At 32.5% G+C, this 16716-nt stretch overlaps 2 protein-coding genes across 5 annotated transcripts; both read right to left on the reverse strand.

Annotated features, from left to right (window-relative positions):
• Positions 1-226: 226 nt before the first annotated feature.
• Positions 227-4105, reverse strand: LOC124843412 (Integrase-type DNA-binding superfamily protein). Of its 3 annotated transcripts, none has more exons than XM_047320154.2 (9): positions 3749-4105; positions 3536-3618; positions 3394-3402; positions 2960-3048; positions 2647-2720; positions 2525-2575; positions 2225-2286; positions 1416-2047; positions 227-681 (listed from the first exon to the last, which is right to left on the reverse strand). In XM_047320154.2, the coding sequence occupies exons 1-9, from the start codon at positions 3940-3942 to the stop codon at positions 628-630; spliced, it is 1248 nt and encodes a 415-aa protein (XP_047176110.1). In that variant the 5' UTR covers positions 3943-4105; the 3' UTR covers positions 227-627. The 3 variants fall into 3 exon arrangements, with proteins under 3 accessions (XP_047176110.1, XP_047176111.1, XP_087948249.1); XM_047320155.2 differs by having other exon boundaries at positions 1416-2053; positions 3749-4102; XM_088092123.1 differs by lacking the exon at positions 3749-4105 and having other exon boundaries at positions 1416-2053; positions 2960-3082; positions 3394-3552.
• A 4772-nt stretch (positions 4106-8877) lies between these two features.
• On the reverse strand, positions 8878-16016 carry EMB2654 (Tetratricopeptide repeat (TPR)-like superfamily protein). Of its 2 annotated transcripts, none has more exons than XM_088116453.1 (10): positions 15572-16016; positions 15305-15477; positions 14831-14936; positions 13241-14350; positions 13038-13143; positions 12747-12951; positions 11929-12061; positions 11707-11811; positions 10529-10652; positions 8878-9376 (listed from the first exon to the last, which is right to left on the reverse strand). In XM_088116453.1, the coding sequence occupies exons 1-10, from the start codon at positions 15929-15931 to the stop codon at positions 9306-9308; spliced, it is 2493 nt and encodes an 830-aa protein (XP_087972579.1). In that variant the 5' UTR covers positions 15932-16016; the 3' UTR covers positions 8878-9305. The 2 variants fall into 2 exon arrangements, with proteins under 2 accessions (XP_087972579.1, XP_087972580.1); XM_088116454.1 differs by having other exon boundaries at positions 10529-10649; positions 15572-16015.
• Between the last annotated feature and the right edge of the window lie 700 nt (positions 16017-16716).

Below are 16716 nucleotides of genomic sequence, written 5' to 3' on the forward strand. Positions count from 1 at the left end.
AAAAATATATTTTGAATTACACAATTTTAATATATATATATATATATATATATATATATATATATATATATATATATATATATAAATTAAAAGTTAAATTATCGGAAGTTGATTCGGAAATATATTTGCAAGTTCCAAAATTAAACTAGAAATCTATTTAGGGTTCCGAAATTAAACTTCTAGACATCTATTTGTCAGATTCTACTATTAAACAGAAACAATGGTATAAGAAAATAGCGCCTAATAAACTCAAGGTAATCAATTAATGAACACGTTCTTGCATAATTCTACTCTTATTCTGTACAGAATATGCCGCATAAAATCAAACCTTATCTAACTCTGATTGCATATACATGAAGGAGATGTTAACTGATACATATCTGACTTTAAATGAAAATATTCGGCTAATTCTATATTGTATCATCGATGAAAAACCACCGTAAATATATTATTTTCTCTGACCTCTAAAAACCCATGTAATCTTGCAAAAAAAGCCATGGGAGCATTCTCTTGGTAGACCTGCTTGAGCACTTCAGACCAATACGCTGTTCTTTTGTTTGATACAGGGCTCAGCTTTCAGGTGCTTTGTCTTTAAGCCATTTTTCGATTAGAAATTCAAATGTCCAATCATTCCTCTGGCTGAAACATTGTGTACGTTGAACTGGTCTCTGTCTTGGTAACCTGCACATCAAACCAAGTGTTCTTGGTAACGTGAGTTTACAAGAATGTTACAAGCAATTCTTATCTTACCATATACAATCAATTGTTTCGTGTAACTGACGATTTCGAATTGAACAACTGTCCCCTCACTAATCAGGAAACTGCTTCCTCTTTAAAGTGTTAAATGATAATTAGGGAATTCTGGGCAATCAAATCTCCAGGAAGTAATAGAAGGCTAGAAATAATTGCCATGTATATAAAATTACAACTTCGGCCTCTGTAATTCAAATTTCATCCATAGGGACCTTTTGCCTCCACATTGTGTCAACACGAAGAGAAAGGGACCTTTTGGTGTTAAGGCTCAGAAGAAGTGAGAGAAGCACTCGTAATAATGTTCAGCTTTACAATCATCATATTCAAGAGATAACAAATTAAATTTGTTGATACCACCTTTCTGGCTTAATAGCATAGGAAATCAGTTCGTCTTAAACACTTAATACCAGACATAAAAGAGATTGTTATAGATGATAATTGAAATCATATTTTACTGAGAACAAATTTTAATTGCTACGCTCACACAAACTCGGGCAGATTATTTTTGTTTTAAATACTGTTTTCTTCGGAATTTGATGAATTATTTGTTTTGAATATCAGTTGACAATCTATTATAAAATTACGCTCTCTACTATTTTAGCTCTGTTAAATAACTTCTCATGTAATTTCAATAAAGTAAAACACTTGGTCATTACACCAACCTCATCTGTACGAGAAAGGCCGGCAGGAAGTACGGGAACAAGAGATGTCCAGAGAACAGGATCTACCATTGGATCAACAGTATTGTAAGCTGTCAAAAGTGGTGCTGACAAGAATGGCGTCAAAGGGTAGATATTTCTTTGAAGAGGCATTGTCCCACTCATTCCCATTGCAATGTCAAGCCGATCACTGCCTCCATCATGATTTGATGGTTTCTCAACTGCCTTTCCATGATCCAATTTGTTGACTGTATTTTTGTTTTCATTCTCATCGTTATCAATACTATTTTCCTGTCTCTTTGACGCTTTCTCCTGCAAGCTCTTGTAAGCAGCAGATTGAGAAAGAATCCTTAAGGCAGAGACTGAAGAACTTCTTTGCTTTTTCTCATTGTGTGGCCTTCCTAACTGTGGCATCTGATAAGGTTCTGTAGGTTGAACTTTCTGTTCCAATTGCTTTAGCTCACTGCAAATATCTCCAGCAGAACCAAGCTTTTTTTCTTCCGATGATAATCTTGTCCCAGAGTCAGAATGTCGAGTCTTATTAGATCCCCACCATTTGATGTGACTTGTTAAATCAATCTTTCTTTCTATGCAGAAACCACTTACATATTCACTTTCTGCTGCTGAATCATCCCCTGCACCTTTAACGTTGTAAACCAGTGAGATGATATTACCAACCAGAAAAACAGGTGAACATAAGTTGAAAATATTATTATTTTTCCAATAGCCACATGTGGAGCAGAAATGAACATGGTTCATATAACTCTGTTCGCTAGAAGATTAACTGAACTTTAAATTTGATTATAACATACCATAATGCATGCTATTGAAGTAATCAGATCCAGATATGCGGCCATATGACGACTCCCACCGACTAATTTTGTTAGCACCACATGCAAGATGAACGTTTAAGTTAGCGGTCAAATCCACATCAGATTTTATACACTGGATGGATGACAGCTATACCAGATCATAAAAATCTGTAGCTGTGAGCAAAGCAGAGAAGAACTAGCTCCACATATATAGCTAGCCAAACCCAAGGAGATGTGGATATAGATAAGAAGTTAATTTCCAGACAGCTTCAGTAAAAGAGAGTTGATAGATTAACACACCTGGAGAGTCCACGATATTTTGATAGTCCTCTAGAAAAACCACTGCTCTTCCTGCAGAAAGCATCACGTGTAAGAAGCAGCACGGATACATGATATAAAACATTTTTTAAGTATACACACACCGCCGTAAAGATGCAAGGTACTCTTCTCTCGACACATTCTGCATTTCTTCAAGATCTCTTGTATAATCAGTCACCTGCAGCACACACATCATAAGTGATACAAAAAACTACATTCACCAGAGAGAATAACAAACATCCTTTTCCAATCAAAGGGCACCGGATCTATAGTCTCCACGGTCAAAACTTACTCACCAACAAAACAGTTCAATCTTATGCTACGTAATAACTTGGGCAAAGAAGGCATAGTAGATATTGTACTAATAGTCCATAGTTATCATACATTATTAATAGGACACAATTTTCATTATCTTACTGGAAAGTTAATGAGAGTCCCTGGACCCCAGTATTTGAGAGCAGCAAGATCATAAGCTCTAGCAGCTGCTTCCTCGTCATCATATGCCCCTATCCAAAATCCATCAGCAACTAACATCATTACCTTACAAAAGGGTGTAGAGCGAGAAATTTCAATAATGATGATAAGCAAAAGAATAAGACCATATTTGGATAAACTTCTACTTATACATTTAGAGAAGAGAGCAAGATAAGAAAGTTACTAAATTAAACTCATCCCACACACAAGCTCTTTCATCTAATTTCCCCAAGAGGTGTGCATAAGTTGATTTCAACATACAGAATAAGTTTAATCCATTTTGCCATTTCTTCTCCTACACGTTTCTTTATTTCGAAGTTTATCCAAACATGATCTAATAAATGCGAACTGAACTGAGCACCGCATTGCAAACTCACCCAAGTAAACTGGCCCCACCACGAACGAACCATTGTCCAACGAACCAATTCCGAAACAACAGGGGAAACAAAAACAGGTAAGCTATTTCAGTCTGACACAAGTCCAAACCCGAAACGAAGAACAAACCAAACCAAACCAAACCTTGTTTTCCCTTCTTATTCTGATTCTGATTCCACGTACTCTTATCCCAAAGATGAGCTTCGTAACGACCAGTCCACCTATGCCTAGTCAATCAATCCACAAAATTCCGTCAGCAACAATCAAGATATATATTCATTTCATTAGTCGATCGGCTTAACTTCCAAGAAAAAACTCCATTCATTTCCTCCAAACCGAACCTTACTAAGTAACTACCTGGTGACGCCGCGGTATATAGAGCTACGTTTTCCAGCTGCGCAGGGAGGCATTTTGCTGATTCGCTCTTTGGCGGTGCAACCTCTCTCCTTCTTCGCTTTCTTCAATCCTCGGTAGAGCAAGAGCTGATCAGTTGGCACCGCCGCTTCCGACGTCTCCGCAGACTTTCCGGGATCGGAGGAAGACGAAGCCATGATTGGAGAAAACCCTAACCCTAAACTGAGAGAGAGAAGTTCGTACGTTCGTTTGAGTGATAGCGATTGGAATTTGGGAATGGAAATGAAGTGAAATGGAAGTGGGAGTGAGTGAGGGGGAAAACTACAAAGGAAGAAGGAGGAATGAGTGATGAGTGGAGTTAGTTACTGAAATGCCCTTTCCAGGTTTTGAAATGACCAATGTGTAAAGTGGTACTGTGAGGCGATGTAACGGCTAGGACCCCCTGAGGGTACTCCTGTCATTTCATGCCGATTTTGATTAGTATGACCATTGTGCATGTTAGGTGCCACTTGTTGTCTGCTCCTCATTCTATTTTCTAAACTCACCATCTTACTTACTTACTTTCCACCAATAATTTTTTTAATTATTTTTTATCTTTAATAAAAAATAGAAAATGAAATTAGACCAATTCTTTTGTGGTAGGTTTTATTGTTATTAAAGTAAGTATTTAGTCGCATAAATAAATTAATCTCATGAAATCTGTTTGTAAGAAAAAATAATTATAGTTAATTCCTTTAAACCTATCTATCATGCCCTAAATTCATGTTTGTAATAGTGCGTAATTATATGACAATTTCATAATAATTATTTTTAATCAAATGATCATCAAACAATTATCTTATTTGGATATTTAAAATTTTCTAGTTTGGCTATATTTCTGTATAATTTGTTTCAAACTATAGATGGGGAAGAATGTAAAATTAATTATTTTTTTTTATCAAAGATGTAAAAAGTACAATTTATGAAGATAAGAATAAAGTCTTTTCGTATATAAACACAGAAAAAATGTGAAAATTATCGTAGCTAAGTATATAATAAATATAGTAAAATATTTATGTTACATAATCATGTCCTAAATAGTTTATTAATATTTCTATTTTGTAATAATAATAATAATATTAAACGAATAATTAATTAATTAAAAATTAATACTAAAATAATAAATTAAATTAAACTATTAATAGAAAAAAATATAGTTAATTCTATTTTTTCCACCTAATTCAAACCACTTTTTTTTTTTCATTCTTTTTATTTTCTCACCTAATTCAAACCACCTCTTTACATATTTGTTTAGTAGTAACTTTTTGTTGCTAGATTTTCACTCAATCTACTTTAACAATTTGTTAGTGTTCGCAACAAGTTTTTTTATCTTTATTCTCTATTGTGTAATCAAATTAAGTTAAATTGAAATGTCAAACAAATGCATCAAGTCACATCAATCAAATGTGGGTGTTTAAATGTTTAAGATTTCAATTTCAACGGGGGCTAACTGAAAATTTGTTTGAGATAAACGAATAAGAAAAATATTTTCTATTTTAAATAAAGCATGTAAAACTATAAATACAATTCAAAATCTTTGGAAATTCTCTTTTCAAAAATTGGAATATCTCAATTTCCAAAAAATGGAAAATCTCTTAGGAAGCTTCCTTATGAAAAAGAAAAAGATAATAATAATACTTTGATAGGTAAGAAGTAACATGTTTGAAAATTACAAAAAGAAAGAACAAAATAGAGCACGCTCCCAATAAATTTAGAGACAAACGAATCCAAGATTAAAATAAATTCAGAGTGCATAGGTTGAAAGAAGCCGAAAATCTCATAAAAAATGTAAAAAAAATAACTATAAAAAATAATAACGGAGTATTTTAATTTTATTTAGAATTAAATATATTTTAAGTCTTATAAAATTGATTTTTAAAATTTTTTTAATTGAGTTTGTTTTTATTTTTAGAAAATGTTAATTGAAAATTTTTAATTAAATTTTGTTAAATTTATTTAACGTTTTAAATGTTTTGTAATTTATGTATTTATAAAATTAATAAAATTTTAAATTTTAAAAATTTAGTTAAAGAATTAAATTCACACCATTTTAAAGTTGAAAACTAATTTTTTTAAAGAAAAATAATTTCCAATTTTCACCAAGTGAAAGAGCAAAAACCATATTTAATCTTTTTATTTAAAATTGGTTTTGAGACGGTAAAACCTTTTCACATTATCGCTCATCCATGCATAGCCAACATATTAAATAAATATATTATATATTCACTAAAATAAACTACGACATATTATTTTTAAAATGTAATAAACTAAAAATAATATTAATTTCGGTATCATTTACCCTAAGATAAATTATTAAGAAATTGAAAAGAAACATGAAGAAGAAAATAAGAGAATAAAGACTTAATAGCATTTTTTTTGTCATGTAACAATGATTTACTATTTCTTTTATTTATTTTTTAGTCGGTACGGTTCTTATAGTTTTTAAAAAAGATGCAATGTGTAGTTTTTTTAGACGAACGAGTGAGAAGCTAATATCTATTAATACAATTGCTCCCTTTTTTTTATGTTCATTATTAAATTTCAAAAATCAAATAAGTAAAAAAAGTATAATATATAACCAAAAAATCACATTAAATTTCTTTAGAAAATATAAATCACATGAAAAATAAGTAAATAAAATGATATTTTATTATTATAGTTGACACATTTTTTTTATATTTATTTGATAACATATTTTTTATTTTTTTACTATGTTTTAAAAATATAAAAATTCATTTTTTACAACTATTTTATTTTTATAATACATATTAAATGAATGTAAATATACATAATTTCATCATTAATCCTATATTTATATCTCTCAACGAGTTTGTCGTGAAAAAAAAAAAATCAGTGAACAGGAAGGACCAATTGATCAGAAAATTCAGAGAATGATTCTGTTTGATTATTATGTAGGGGAATAATTTTGACCACTTTTGAGAAACCCTAAATGGTGAAGATGGTACATGATTGCATGCAAAACTTTAGTTAACGGTTTGATGGATGTAGAAAAATCGATGAAGGAATCACATGGTCCTGGCCATCACTTTATCCTTTTGTGCTCACATATTCAAACATCTCACCCTTTGTTTTTAACTTTTTACAGACACCTTTGCTTTTAATAACCTTTGCACACAGTCAAATTCCCATTCATTTATACCTCTAACTCTTATCTTCTTTTCACTAACAGATTCCTTCTATTATCTCTTAGCTTTTGCTACTTATAGAATCAAAATCTGAACCCTCATCATACTCTCATTTATTTAATGGAACAAATCCAAAACTTTGGTCAGAATAACTAATTGTTTTCTATGCAAAATAATGTTTCTATTTTACGATTTTTCAACGGTCTGTTTTTATTGTCATATGGTTCCACGAGCTCAATAAGGGAAAGAGCAGCTTCATTGTTTTTTGTTTGCTGAAGGGTCAGAGAAACTTATGGTTTTACCCTTTTACTGTTTAGATTATTCTAAGAATACTATTAACATAGTCATTATTTATGGCTAAACATGGTTAAGATTCAGAGATAACTCTTTTCTTTTTTTTTTCAAAAGAAATAGCTGATACCTGTACTGATATTGAGAAGTATGTTGTTCGAGTTTAAGAGATGTAAGTTTTCAAAAATAAGTCAATTTACTAATTTATCAATAGTTAAATTACAAAACTTCTATTTCAAGTTGAATTAATATTTTTCAAGTCAATCCGTAATCAACCATGAATTCGGTTGGCACATTTTCACATTCAATAATCTTCAAATTTTTTTTCTTGCACCTTTATACAAGCATTAGAATAAACTAACCTCTTCCAATGTGGTCCTCCAGAGGGTAGCACTATTTGACAGGCAGCTAAGGCCAACTTGGATTCCTTAAAACTGCCATAAAAGCCATAAAGAAATAAACATAAACAGGAATATTTTTTAGTGTTGCTTTATAATACTGACCCTACCGTATCATCATCGAAACTAAATAATATTAAGTGTTACTTTAATATTCTATTGCAATCTTATAAAATTCTTAAGCCACTTAGTTTTCCTTCTTTGAGGGCCTATTTGGGCCATAAGTTTAGGTAATTTCTTTTAGCATTTTCATACTTTTTTTTCCTGCACTTTTATAAGTGTGAATAAGTTCAAATTATTTATAGGTAAGAAACATTCCATGTTTCGAATTATATAACTTAAAATTTATCATTATGAATTATATTATAAAAAAATTTAAAATATATTTTACATCACATAATTTAAAAATAAATTTTAACTTATAATCCAAATTTTATTATCATCTAAAAATATATTGAATTATACAATCTAAAACATACTTTCAAATTTTGCAAACAAAAAATATAAAATACAGGCATTTTAAACTTTCTCAAAACATCCCATGAAAATACATGAAGAAATCAGGAGGGGCAGAAGAAAAAATAACCTCGAGTTTATACAGTTTTTGAGAGGGTCAATTTTTCCTTCTACCCGCTCTTTCTTCTCATATTAATACGTCTACTAAAATACATTTATCTACAGTTTAAATATATAAAAATCTCACAACTTCCAAAATACGTCAACCATCTTTCGAATTATATGTTTCAAAACTGAAACAATTTTCTGAATTAAAACATTCAGAATTATATTTCAGATTCCAAATGAAACAATTTGAAATATTTACAAATTACACAACTTAAAATGTATTCTAAAATTATATTTCAAATTTCAAATAACAGTTCAACAGAAAAAAAATATGGACCATGGTTCCATATTAAAGAATCCAAAATATAGTTCTAAATTATGGATTACTAAATCCAAACATTATATTCCAACAACCTACACAATCCAGATTCCATAATTTAGAACATAACTTGAAATGACAAGATAAAGGCACGTTGGTCACCTTTTACGTTATGGAAGTGGAAAAGAAAATATGAGTGAGAAGGAATAATTAGAAGAGTGATCCAGTGGAGCTTACATTTTGTGTGCTTATTCCTGCAACTCTCTCTACATCCAATCAAACCAGATTTTCTTTTCCGGAACAATTAAACCAATTCCGGATCAAAATTTCCAGAAGTCTGTGATGGGATACAAGAACAAATTTGACAGCAGGAAGTAACACCCTTACATTTTACAGTGCAGCACTAACGTATCAGTAGTATATATACAGGAGCAAAACTTGATATTATTTACATGTTGCAGACCTAAAATGAACAAAATGTCTTTGGAAAATGCTAGGAACTCAATCACTCACACCCTTTTGAACATTTTTCTATTACCCAGTAAAATTTATTGATCTAACAAAATTTTGTAAACATCACTTATTTAATGAGATATATAGTTTTCATAAAAAAATTCATTTCATTCAATAATGAAATGTGTATTATCAACATTTACCCAAAATCTTTATACAAGAGTAGCGTGTGATCCAATAAATTGAGTTCTAACTTCAATCTTCAAAAAAAATCTCAGAGGCTGAACTTCAGCAACAGCAGGACCTGCGTGTCACAGCTAAGCAAACAAATTGTGATTCCATGACAATGGTCAACTAAGAACCGGAGTTTCACCTGGTCGGCTGGAAGAAATTTGATCCTCAGATTTTCTTTTCAAGGATTCTGTACAAATTTATGACCAGGATTATTGTATGATCTGTGTCTCTCAATAATGTCCACATACTATACGGAGTAAAGCAGTAGCTATTGAAACACAGATGAGCAATGAGCTATCATGAAAGCTGATCATAAGACAGAAAACACCGGGGCTTTTTATTAAAAAATGATACCGGCAAAAACATGCCATTAAAGGTGTTATTCTCTTCTAAGTGTAAAAGAAACCATCACTTACATTTATTTTCCAGGAGTGGCACGAGAAAATAGGATATGTACAAGATGTCTATTGACCAATGTAAGTGTAATTTTGAGGCTTCTGTTGTGAACTTAGAAATCAAGTCAAGATATCAATTGATTACCCTAATTATTTTCTTCCTGTTCCAAGGGGATAAATTTGGTAGTAAAATGGAACATTTGCTACAATTGATTGTAATACAATCAATTCCCACCTGTAGCATTTGTCCAAACGGTATATCCACCAACTCAAAGTAACCCCATCAAAAAGACATACCATTGTCAATTCTAGATTAGGTTCCATAATGTTCCTCCATGTACATGACAGTAAGTGGGAGCACAAACAGTATCAGTGAGGTCTAACTGCTACCCATTTTGAGCAGGCAAAAAAAGTAGAAAAAATAACTTCTTGATAAGAAAACAGTTTGAATAAGAAAGAAGTCTACGATTGCACCCACACATCACTTCTACACAGTTGAAGTTGACTAGGATAAACCGTCTGTATTACACAAGGAGCAAGCAAAATAGAGGACACTGCAAGAAGAGGTTTGAAGTAGCGACTCCTAAGTATTGAAATTCGAATATATCTAGCTAATGCAAACTCTTGGTTTCAGATCCAGGTAGCAATTTGAATCTCCCCCTTTCTGAGTCTTTCAAAGAATCATCAGTTAATAGAATTCAAATTCCATATGACAGGCACCGACCGTAATATAGTTGATAATCATTGAAAGCAGAGGGACATAGAAGCATTGTTGTGATATTAGTATTGAGCCTGATTTTGGTAAACCTCCCCTCCCCTCCCACCCTCTAAAAGGAGCACATTCATCCAATTACATGCCTAAGCAAACCTCTACTAAAAGAATAAAAGCACGTTCATATGAACATAAGGAAAAACAATCATCAATGCAACATTAATATTCATACCAAGTCTTTCTTTTATAACAGCAGCATTTTCGTGCCCACAGCATTTTTGTGAAAACGAAGATATATCATGGAACATTTCATTTGATGGATGAATGCCTGCGTCCTCCATCCATTGCAATACCTGCTAAGGATTTGCGTATTTTTCAGATATGGTTTATTACAACGCGAAATACCCAAAATGAAATTAAAAAGCCAAATATCTACAGTAATGAAAAAAACAGAAGTTTTGATAGTTCTGTAATTTGCATGGTTCTAAATCATGTAATAATTTTGTTCATTTAGAACTTGTTAGTCAACTTTCAAAGCAATTTGCTGGATTGGAATAAAAAAATTATAGTTTTTTTAAGGTGTTCCTAGTTTGAAGTTATTCCTTATTTCTCCTCTTTTGATTTTAGCAGAAAAATAACACAGTAATACTTCGAGATAAAAGCTAGAACTTGAAAAACTAAGATAAGCATCTAAATACTTGGGGAACCCACACTTAAAAGCTAGTTGACATGCAATTATCTATTGAATTTAGTTCTTTCCTTATCTTCGGTTTCTATTCACTAGACTGTTTTGCTAAGACCTACAATCTTCTATTGTTAGCTATGAATAGTCGTGAATTTTGGGTAATTCCCTTCTAAAATTTTGAGCACACCCGCATAATTATTTAATCTATAAAGAAATATTTTGAATAGAGATCATCCCTCTATGCAGAATCTTGCTGCTACAGGTCACTATGCAAAATTGATAGTTATGGTTTAAGTAAAACAATAACTGTCAACACAAATCCTAACGTGAATGTTACTTCACGTTCACTGGAAGTACATTTTACAAACTAGTACAATTGCCAGAGTGTAACATCTTCATAAACAAGGAACTAGTGTGGGATTTGAAGCACTTTGGCAAAAAAAGATACTGTTTATTTGAATATTAAGATTCTTTGAAAGTTGAAGTTCCTTTTGTTAATATTGTTGTTGGGTTGGGCTTTGTAGTAATTGTCCTACAGTAGTATTTCACCAAGATATTTAGTATAAATAGGAATTTTAGCACTTTCCCCTCATTTTCCATCAAAACCATATATTTTCATCTTTCAACTATAATAAGTTAGATGCTAGAACTCTTAATATTTGTTCTAGCTACATATATGAACTTCTCTGCATCAGATTAATCTTAAAGAGAGAGCAAGATCTTACCTCTAAATACTTCCTCCAATTTCCAGATGATAAAAGGTTCTTCAATAAAATAGAGTAAGTGTTTAAGTTAACATCAATACCTGACGCCAACATTTTGAAGAATAACTGCACACATGAAAAATAAAATAAAAAAAAGGTAATGTAAAAGATATCAATGTGGTGGGAAATCATACTTATTGTTCTTGATGACATTAATATCTCCTACGAGAATAATTGACTGACCTTCAACATAGTTTCAATCTTTCCACTTTTTCCTAAAGCATGAAGCAACTGATTCAAACATCCTGATGAAATTAGAGGAAGTGAGGGCTCTATGTACTTGATCATGTCAACAGCTGTCCTCCAATCTTGTAATCTTATGGCACAAGAGACACATTCAGTTGATAGGAACATAACAGTAAAAATCATTAACTAAAGAAAAAATATTATGCTAATCAAACCAATGTAATTTGAGTGAAGGCATCTTTCCTTTTGTTTCTTGCCCACTCTTCTCATTAAATTCTGAGCTTTGGCAAGTAAATATGTACCAAAGCATCAAATTTCATAATATGAAAAAAGAACGTATAAAATGTATCAATTCATCATAAAACCAAGCTATTCAACTTCAAGTTCCACCATTAATATAATTAACAAGTACCAAATATTATTGTGGAGAAATATATTTTCTGCTGAACAATAATAACAACAATGTGTGCAAACAGTGGATAATATGAAAACTACTTAATTGTCATTAAAATAAAACCCTTTTACAGCATCTACACCAATCAAAGCGGCAAATAATAGAATTCTAACTATGAAAAGTAGTAGCCATGAGAATTTAGCGTCAGATCAAGTTCCACGATGTCTTGATCAGGAATATAGTAGCTACATTCAGGCTTAATTAGCTCAATTTAGACCTAACATAGGAGGCACTATACCCATGGTAAAATGGACATTTTAGAAGTTTTCAAGAAAACCCACAAAAGAGTAAAACAGGGAAAGACAGGTTTAGTGCAATACTTCTTGTAAAATGAAAAATATATCATAAAATCTGTACTTACATGCTACAGGCAGATACCATTTCAAAAAATATGGTATCAGTGAAAGGAATTTCTTTTTCTCTCATGCTTTGTGCTAGACTAAGAACCCTTCCCGGTTGACCACCTTTATTAAAAGATCTCATTAGGGCTGCACAGGCAATGGTATCTAGCTTGATGTCACTTGCTTCCATTTCATCAAAGAGTGCATAAGCTTTCTCCCAATTCCCTGATCATAGAATATTGTTATTCAGCATACATATATTAATATATTAACAAGACCCTAATATTTAACTCATTAAAAAATTATTTTACCAGCTGCATTGTAAGCATCAAGCATGGAGGTGTATGTAACCACATCAGGGTAACAACCAGATGATTTCATCAAGTCAAATGTAGACTCTGCTTCTTCAATTTGGCCCTAAATCATTATCATGAAAAAATGTGAAGGAAAAGAAACAGAAGTCTCAAATTTAATGGATTCACACCACTGAAATTCATCTTAATTATGTACTTACCTGTTTGCTATAGGCACATATGACAGAAGAGTAGACCTCTTTGGACAAAGGAAGTTTTAGATGCATCATTTCTTCCATAAAAGATAGGGCTTCACCATATTTTGACATCTTACAACAACCACTAATCAACACAGTGTAGGTAACAGTATCAGTTTTAATTTTTTTCTTGGTCATAGATTTGTACAAGTCTATAGCTTTGTCATATTCCCCTACATTCATATAGCTTCCTATAGCTGAATTATATGCAATGGTGTTTAACTTAATTCCTCTCATCTTAGCAGCTGTTAGGACTGTGTCAATCTTCACCTTCCGACTGCATCGTCCACATGCAGCCAAGAGTATGCATATTGAAACAACATTTGGTTGAATTCCATCTTCTTCCATTTCTCGCAAGACTTCAATTGCATCTGTCAGAAAACCACTAGATCCATAGGCATCAATAAGTGAATTGTAACTGACAAGGTTTGGCTTCAACTTGTTTCTCTTCATCATATCAAATATTTCCCTTGCTTTTTGGGGTTTTTGTGACCTTCCATAAGCATTAAGGAGAGACGTATATGATACAACATCAGGGCGGAAACCATTTCTTTTTATCTCATTGAAAACCAAAAGTGCCTCATTGTCCATCCCACAAGCAGCATATGCACCTATCAGTGAATTATATGAGACTATATTAGGTTTCAGCCCTTCTGCAAGCATCATATTAAATGCAGCTTCACAATTTTCAACTTGCCCACACACAGAATACAAGTGAATGATACTTGTGAATGTAACAACATCAGGGGTACATTCTGATTTCTTCTCCCTCATGGAACTAAAAATATCTATAGCTTTGTCATATTGTTGAAGCTTTACTAGACAATGGATAACAATATTAAGTGTGGTTGTGTCAGGACGAATATGAGTTCCCTTCATTAGTTCAAAATATGACAGCGCTTTCAAATACTGAGCACCGCTTTTAAATGCAGACAGAATAATATTGTGAGTAACAAGATCGGGCCCAACACCGTTGTCTGTCATTTTCTTGCAAACGCTGAGTGCTTCTTTCCAATTCCCACTAGATCCACAAGCATTTATCAAGTTGTTATAAGTATACCTACTCGGCGGTATCTGCAAAAATATGTCAGTGTGTCAAAAACAGGACTTATAGTTAACATACCATACCACCAATTGAAATGTTTATTCTACAAATTGACAGTTTACGACAGCAAAGGGTTTGAAGAAAATGAAATTAAAACCGGCAAGATCACTTTGATCACAAAAATCTCATCACCAGGACTAATAATTTATTTCTAACATGTACATGATGCATGAAGCAATTCAACAGTAGCCAGAACAAAACCTAAGGGTTCCTACACCAGCATCGGGGGACAGATATTCTGTATAATCTACTGAAACAAATTTAATTAAATGTCCAAGTGACCATTAAAGATGTAAAAGTATTACAGCACTATAAAATATGCTCTCTTGCATCCTCTCCTTCACCAAATATACTTAACTAAATTTAACACCATAATTAAGTTAAAAAGTTGATCACATCAAGTTGAACTCACTAAATATGACTAGGGAAGAAAAATGCATAGTACACACAGCTGCACGCAGCATGTCATCCATGATATTCAAAGCCCAACGCCACTGTCCAGCTCGACCATGTGCGTTGATAAGAGCATTGTAAGTCTCAACATCCGGTTTACACCTACAACCACGACAACGCAGAAACAATTCAATCCCCGCAACAATAAACCCTTGTTTGAATAAGCCTTTTCATAAGAACTTAAAATAATAAGCATAAATAAGAAAAAATGAGAAGGTAAAATGAATATAGCTTCTCCCATAAGCTAAAATCAACAATGTACTTAAGTTGTATAAAAGTTCTCTCAATTAACTCTAAAACATTGAGGTGTGCAGATTGATTTTACCACAGTGCATGCTTGGATTTCAGTTGAGACAGTTCAAAAAGTATATTTACTCCAAAAAATTCGGAAATGTACAACGGAGTTCGCAAAAGTACTTTTTCCTCCTATGAAACTTTTAACAATCCAGAACTTAAATCCATTAATTCACCTCCATTCCTGCATCTCAAAAAACAATCCACGCGCATGGTCCGTTCGGTTGTGACGAGCGTGCAACCTAATCATCATGTTGTATATATCATTACGCGCACAGTAGTTCCTCTGTAACTTCATCCACCTGAACACGCGATTACAGTGTTCAATGGACCCTCGCTGCGTCAACTCCTACAAAATCGAAAACGAAAAGACCCAATGCTGATTATATTATAAACAAAAACACTCAAACTGGTGCACACGAAAATCGGAAATTGCGGAATACCTTAATGAGGTAGGGGAAATTCTTGCGTGCGAAGCGGCCTATCCAACGGTTGAGTAGGCCATCGATGTCGTCGGAGAGGTCGAGTGAGAGGACGAGGTCGGCGACCTCGGAAACTGTCCAGTCCTTCTGGAAGCGGTTTCCGGCGACGCGGACGCGGTAGCGGGTGGCGATGTTGTCCTTGCGGAGGCCGGAGATTTTGGTGGAGACGTCGTGCAGGCCTCGGTCGTAGTCGACGAAGCCTTCTTTCGTTTCCTTGAATGCAATCTTATCCGATTTCTTCTTGCAGGAAACGGAAGTTCTTCGGTGAGTGGATACGGTGGCGCCGGCGAGTTGGAGACAGTGAGTTGCGGTGGTGGCCATGGACTATGACGTGGAGGGAGTGTAGTTGGAAGAATGGATTGTGGATAAATGTCCTCACAAAAATTAGATATTTCTTTGGCAGCTTCCTCGGCATCTCTACACATTTCCTCAGGTAATATAATTTTAATTAAATTTATGTTCTGAAATTCATAATTCAAAATATAAACTTCGTATTTTGAGTTATGTATTTTAAAATATAAATTTGTATTTTAGAATAGAATAAAAAATTTGTATTATATATTATATATTTTGAATTTTTCAAAACTAATGAAAATCTTATATTAGAGAATAAAATTGAAATTTTTAAATATATGGGATGCATGTTGAAATTATGGAGTGCAGAAGGAAGCTTATCCTTTTGTTGTGACAAACTTGAGTAGTTATAATTGGGCTCGTATGGGTTTGCCATTGGGCTTTATCCGGGTAAATTGAGAGGTAATTTTTTCTTGCAACTCTTTATGTTTCTTCCTGCATTCTCATATGAAAAAAAAATCCTCATTTTATTATTTTTAGATTGTGTAATTAAAAAATTTCTTAAAAAATTATTTTTAAATTATGCAATCTGAAAATATAAAATGATTAACTTCTAATACAATTTAAAATATTTAACTTTTATATTACATAATTTGAAAGCCATTTGACTTTTGAAATGTACAATTTAAAAATATCTTTTCAATAAAAACAACTACTTCTATATTCTTAATTCGAAATTTATTTTTAATTTCCGTATTATAATATCCAAATTTCGTTTTAACTTTCAATTTACACACTCCAAAAGAAAAAAA

Source organism: Vigna umbellata, chromosome 5, assembly GCF_029865625.1.
Source record: "Vigna umbellata cultivar VRB3 chromosome 5, Vumbellata_1.0, whole genome shotgun sequence".
NCBI lineage: Eukaryota > Viridiplantae > Streptophyta > Magnoliopsida > Fabales > Fabaceae > Vigna > Vigna umbellata.

Coding starts and splice junctions, on each gene's coding strand:
- EMB2654 (XM_088116453.1), bottom strand. CDS start 15,931: ATGGCCACCACCGCAACTCACTGTCTCCAACTCGCCGGCGCCACCGTA. Junction 15,478..15,571: donor ATTTCCCCTACCTCATTAAG/GTATTCCGCAAT, acceptor TCGATTTTGTAG/GAGTTGACGCAGCGAGGGTC. Junction 11,812..11,928: donor AGATTGAAACTATGTTGAAG/GTCAGTCAATTA, acceptor TCATGTGTGCAG/TTATTCTTCAAAATGTTGGC.
- LOC124843412 (XM_047320155.2), bottom strand. CDS start 3,942: ATGGCTTCGTCTTCCTCCGATCCCGGAAAGTCTGCGGAGACGTCGGAA. Junction 2,721..2,959: donor GGACTCTCATTAACTTTCCA/GTAAGATAATGA, acceptor TGTGTGCTGCAG/GTGACTGATTATACAAGAGA. Junction 2,576..2,646: donor TACCTTGCATCTTTACGGCG/GTGTGTGTATAC, acceptor TGCTTTCTGCAG/GAAGAGCAGTGGTTTTTCTA.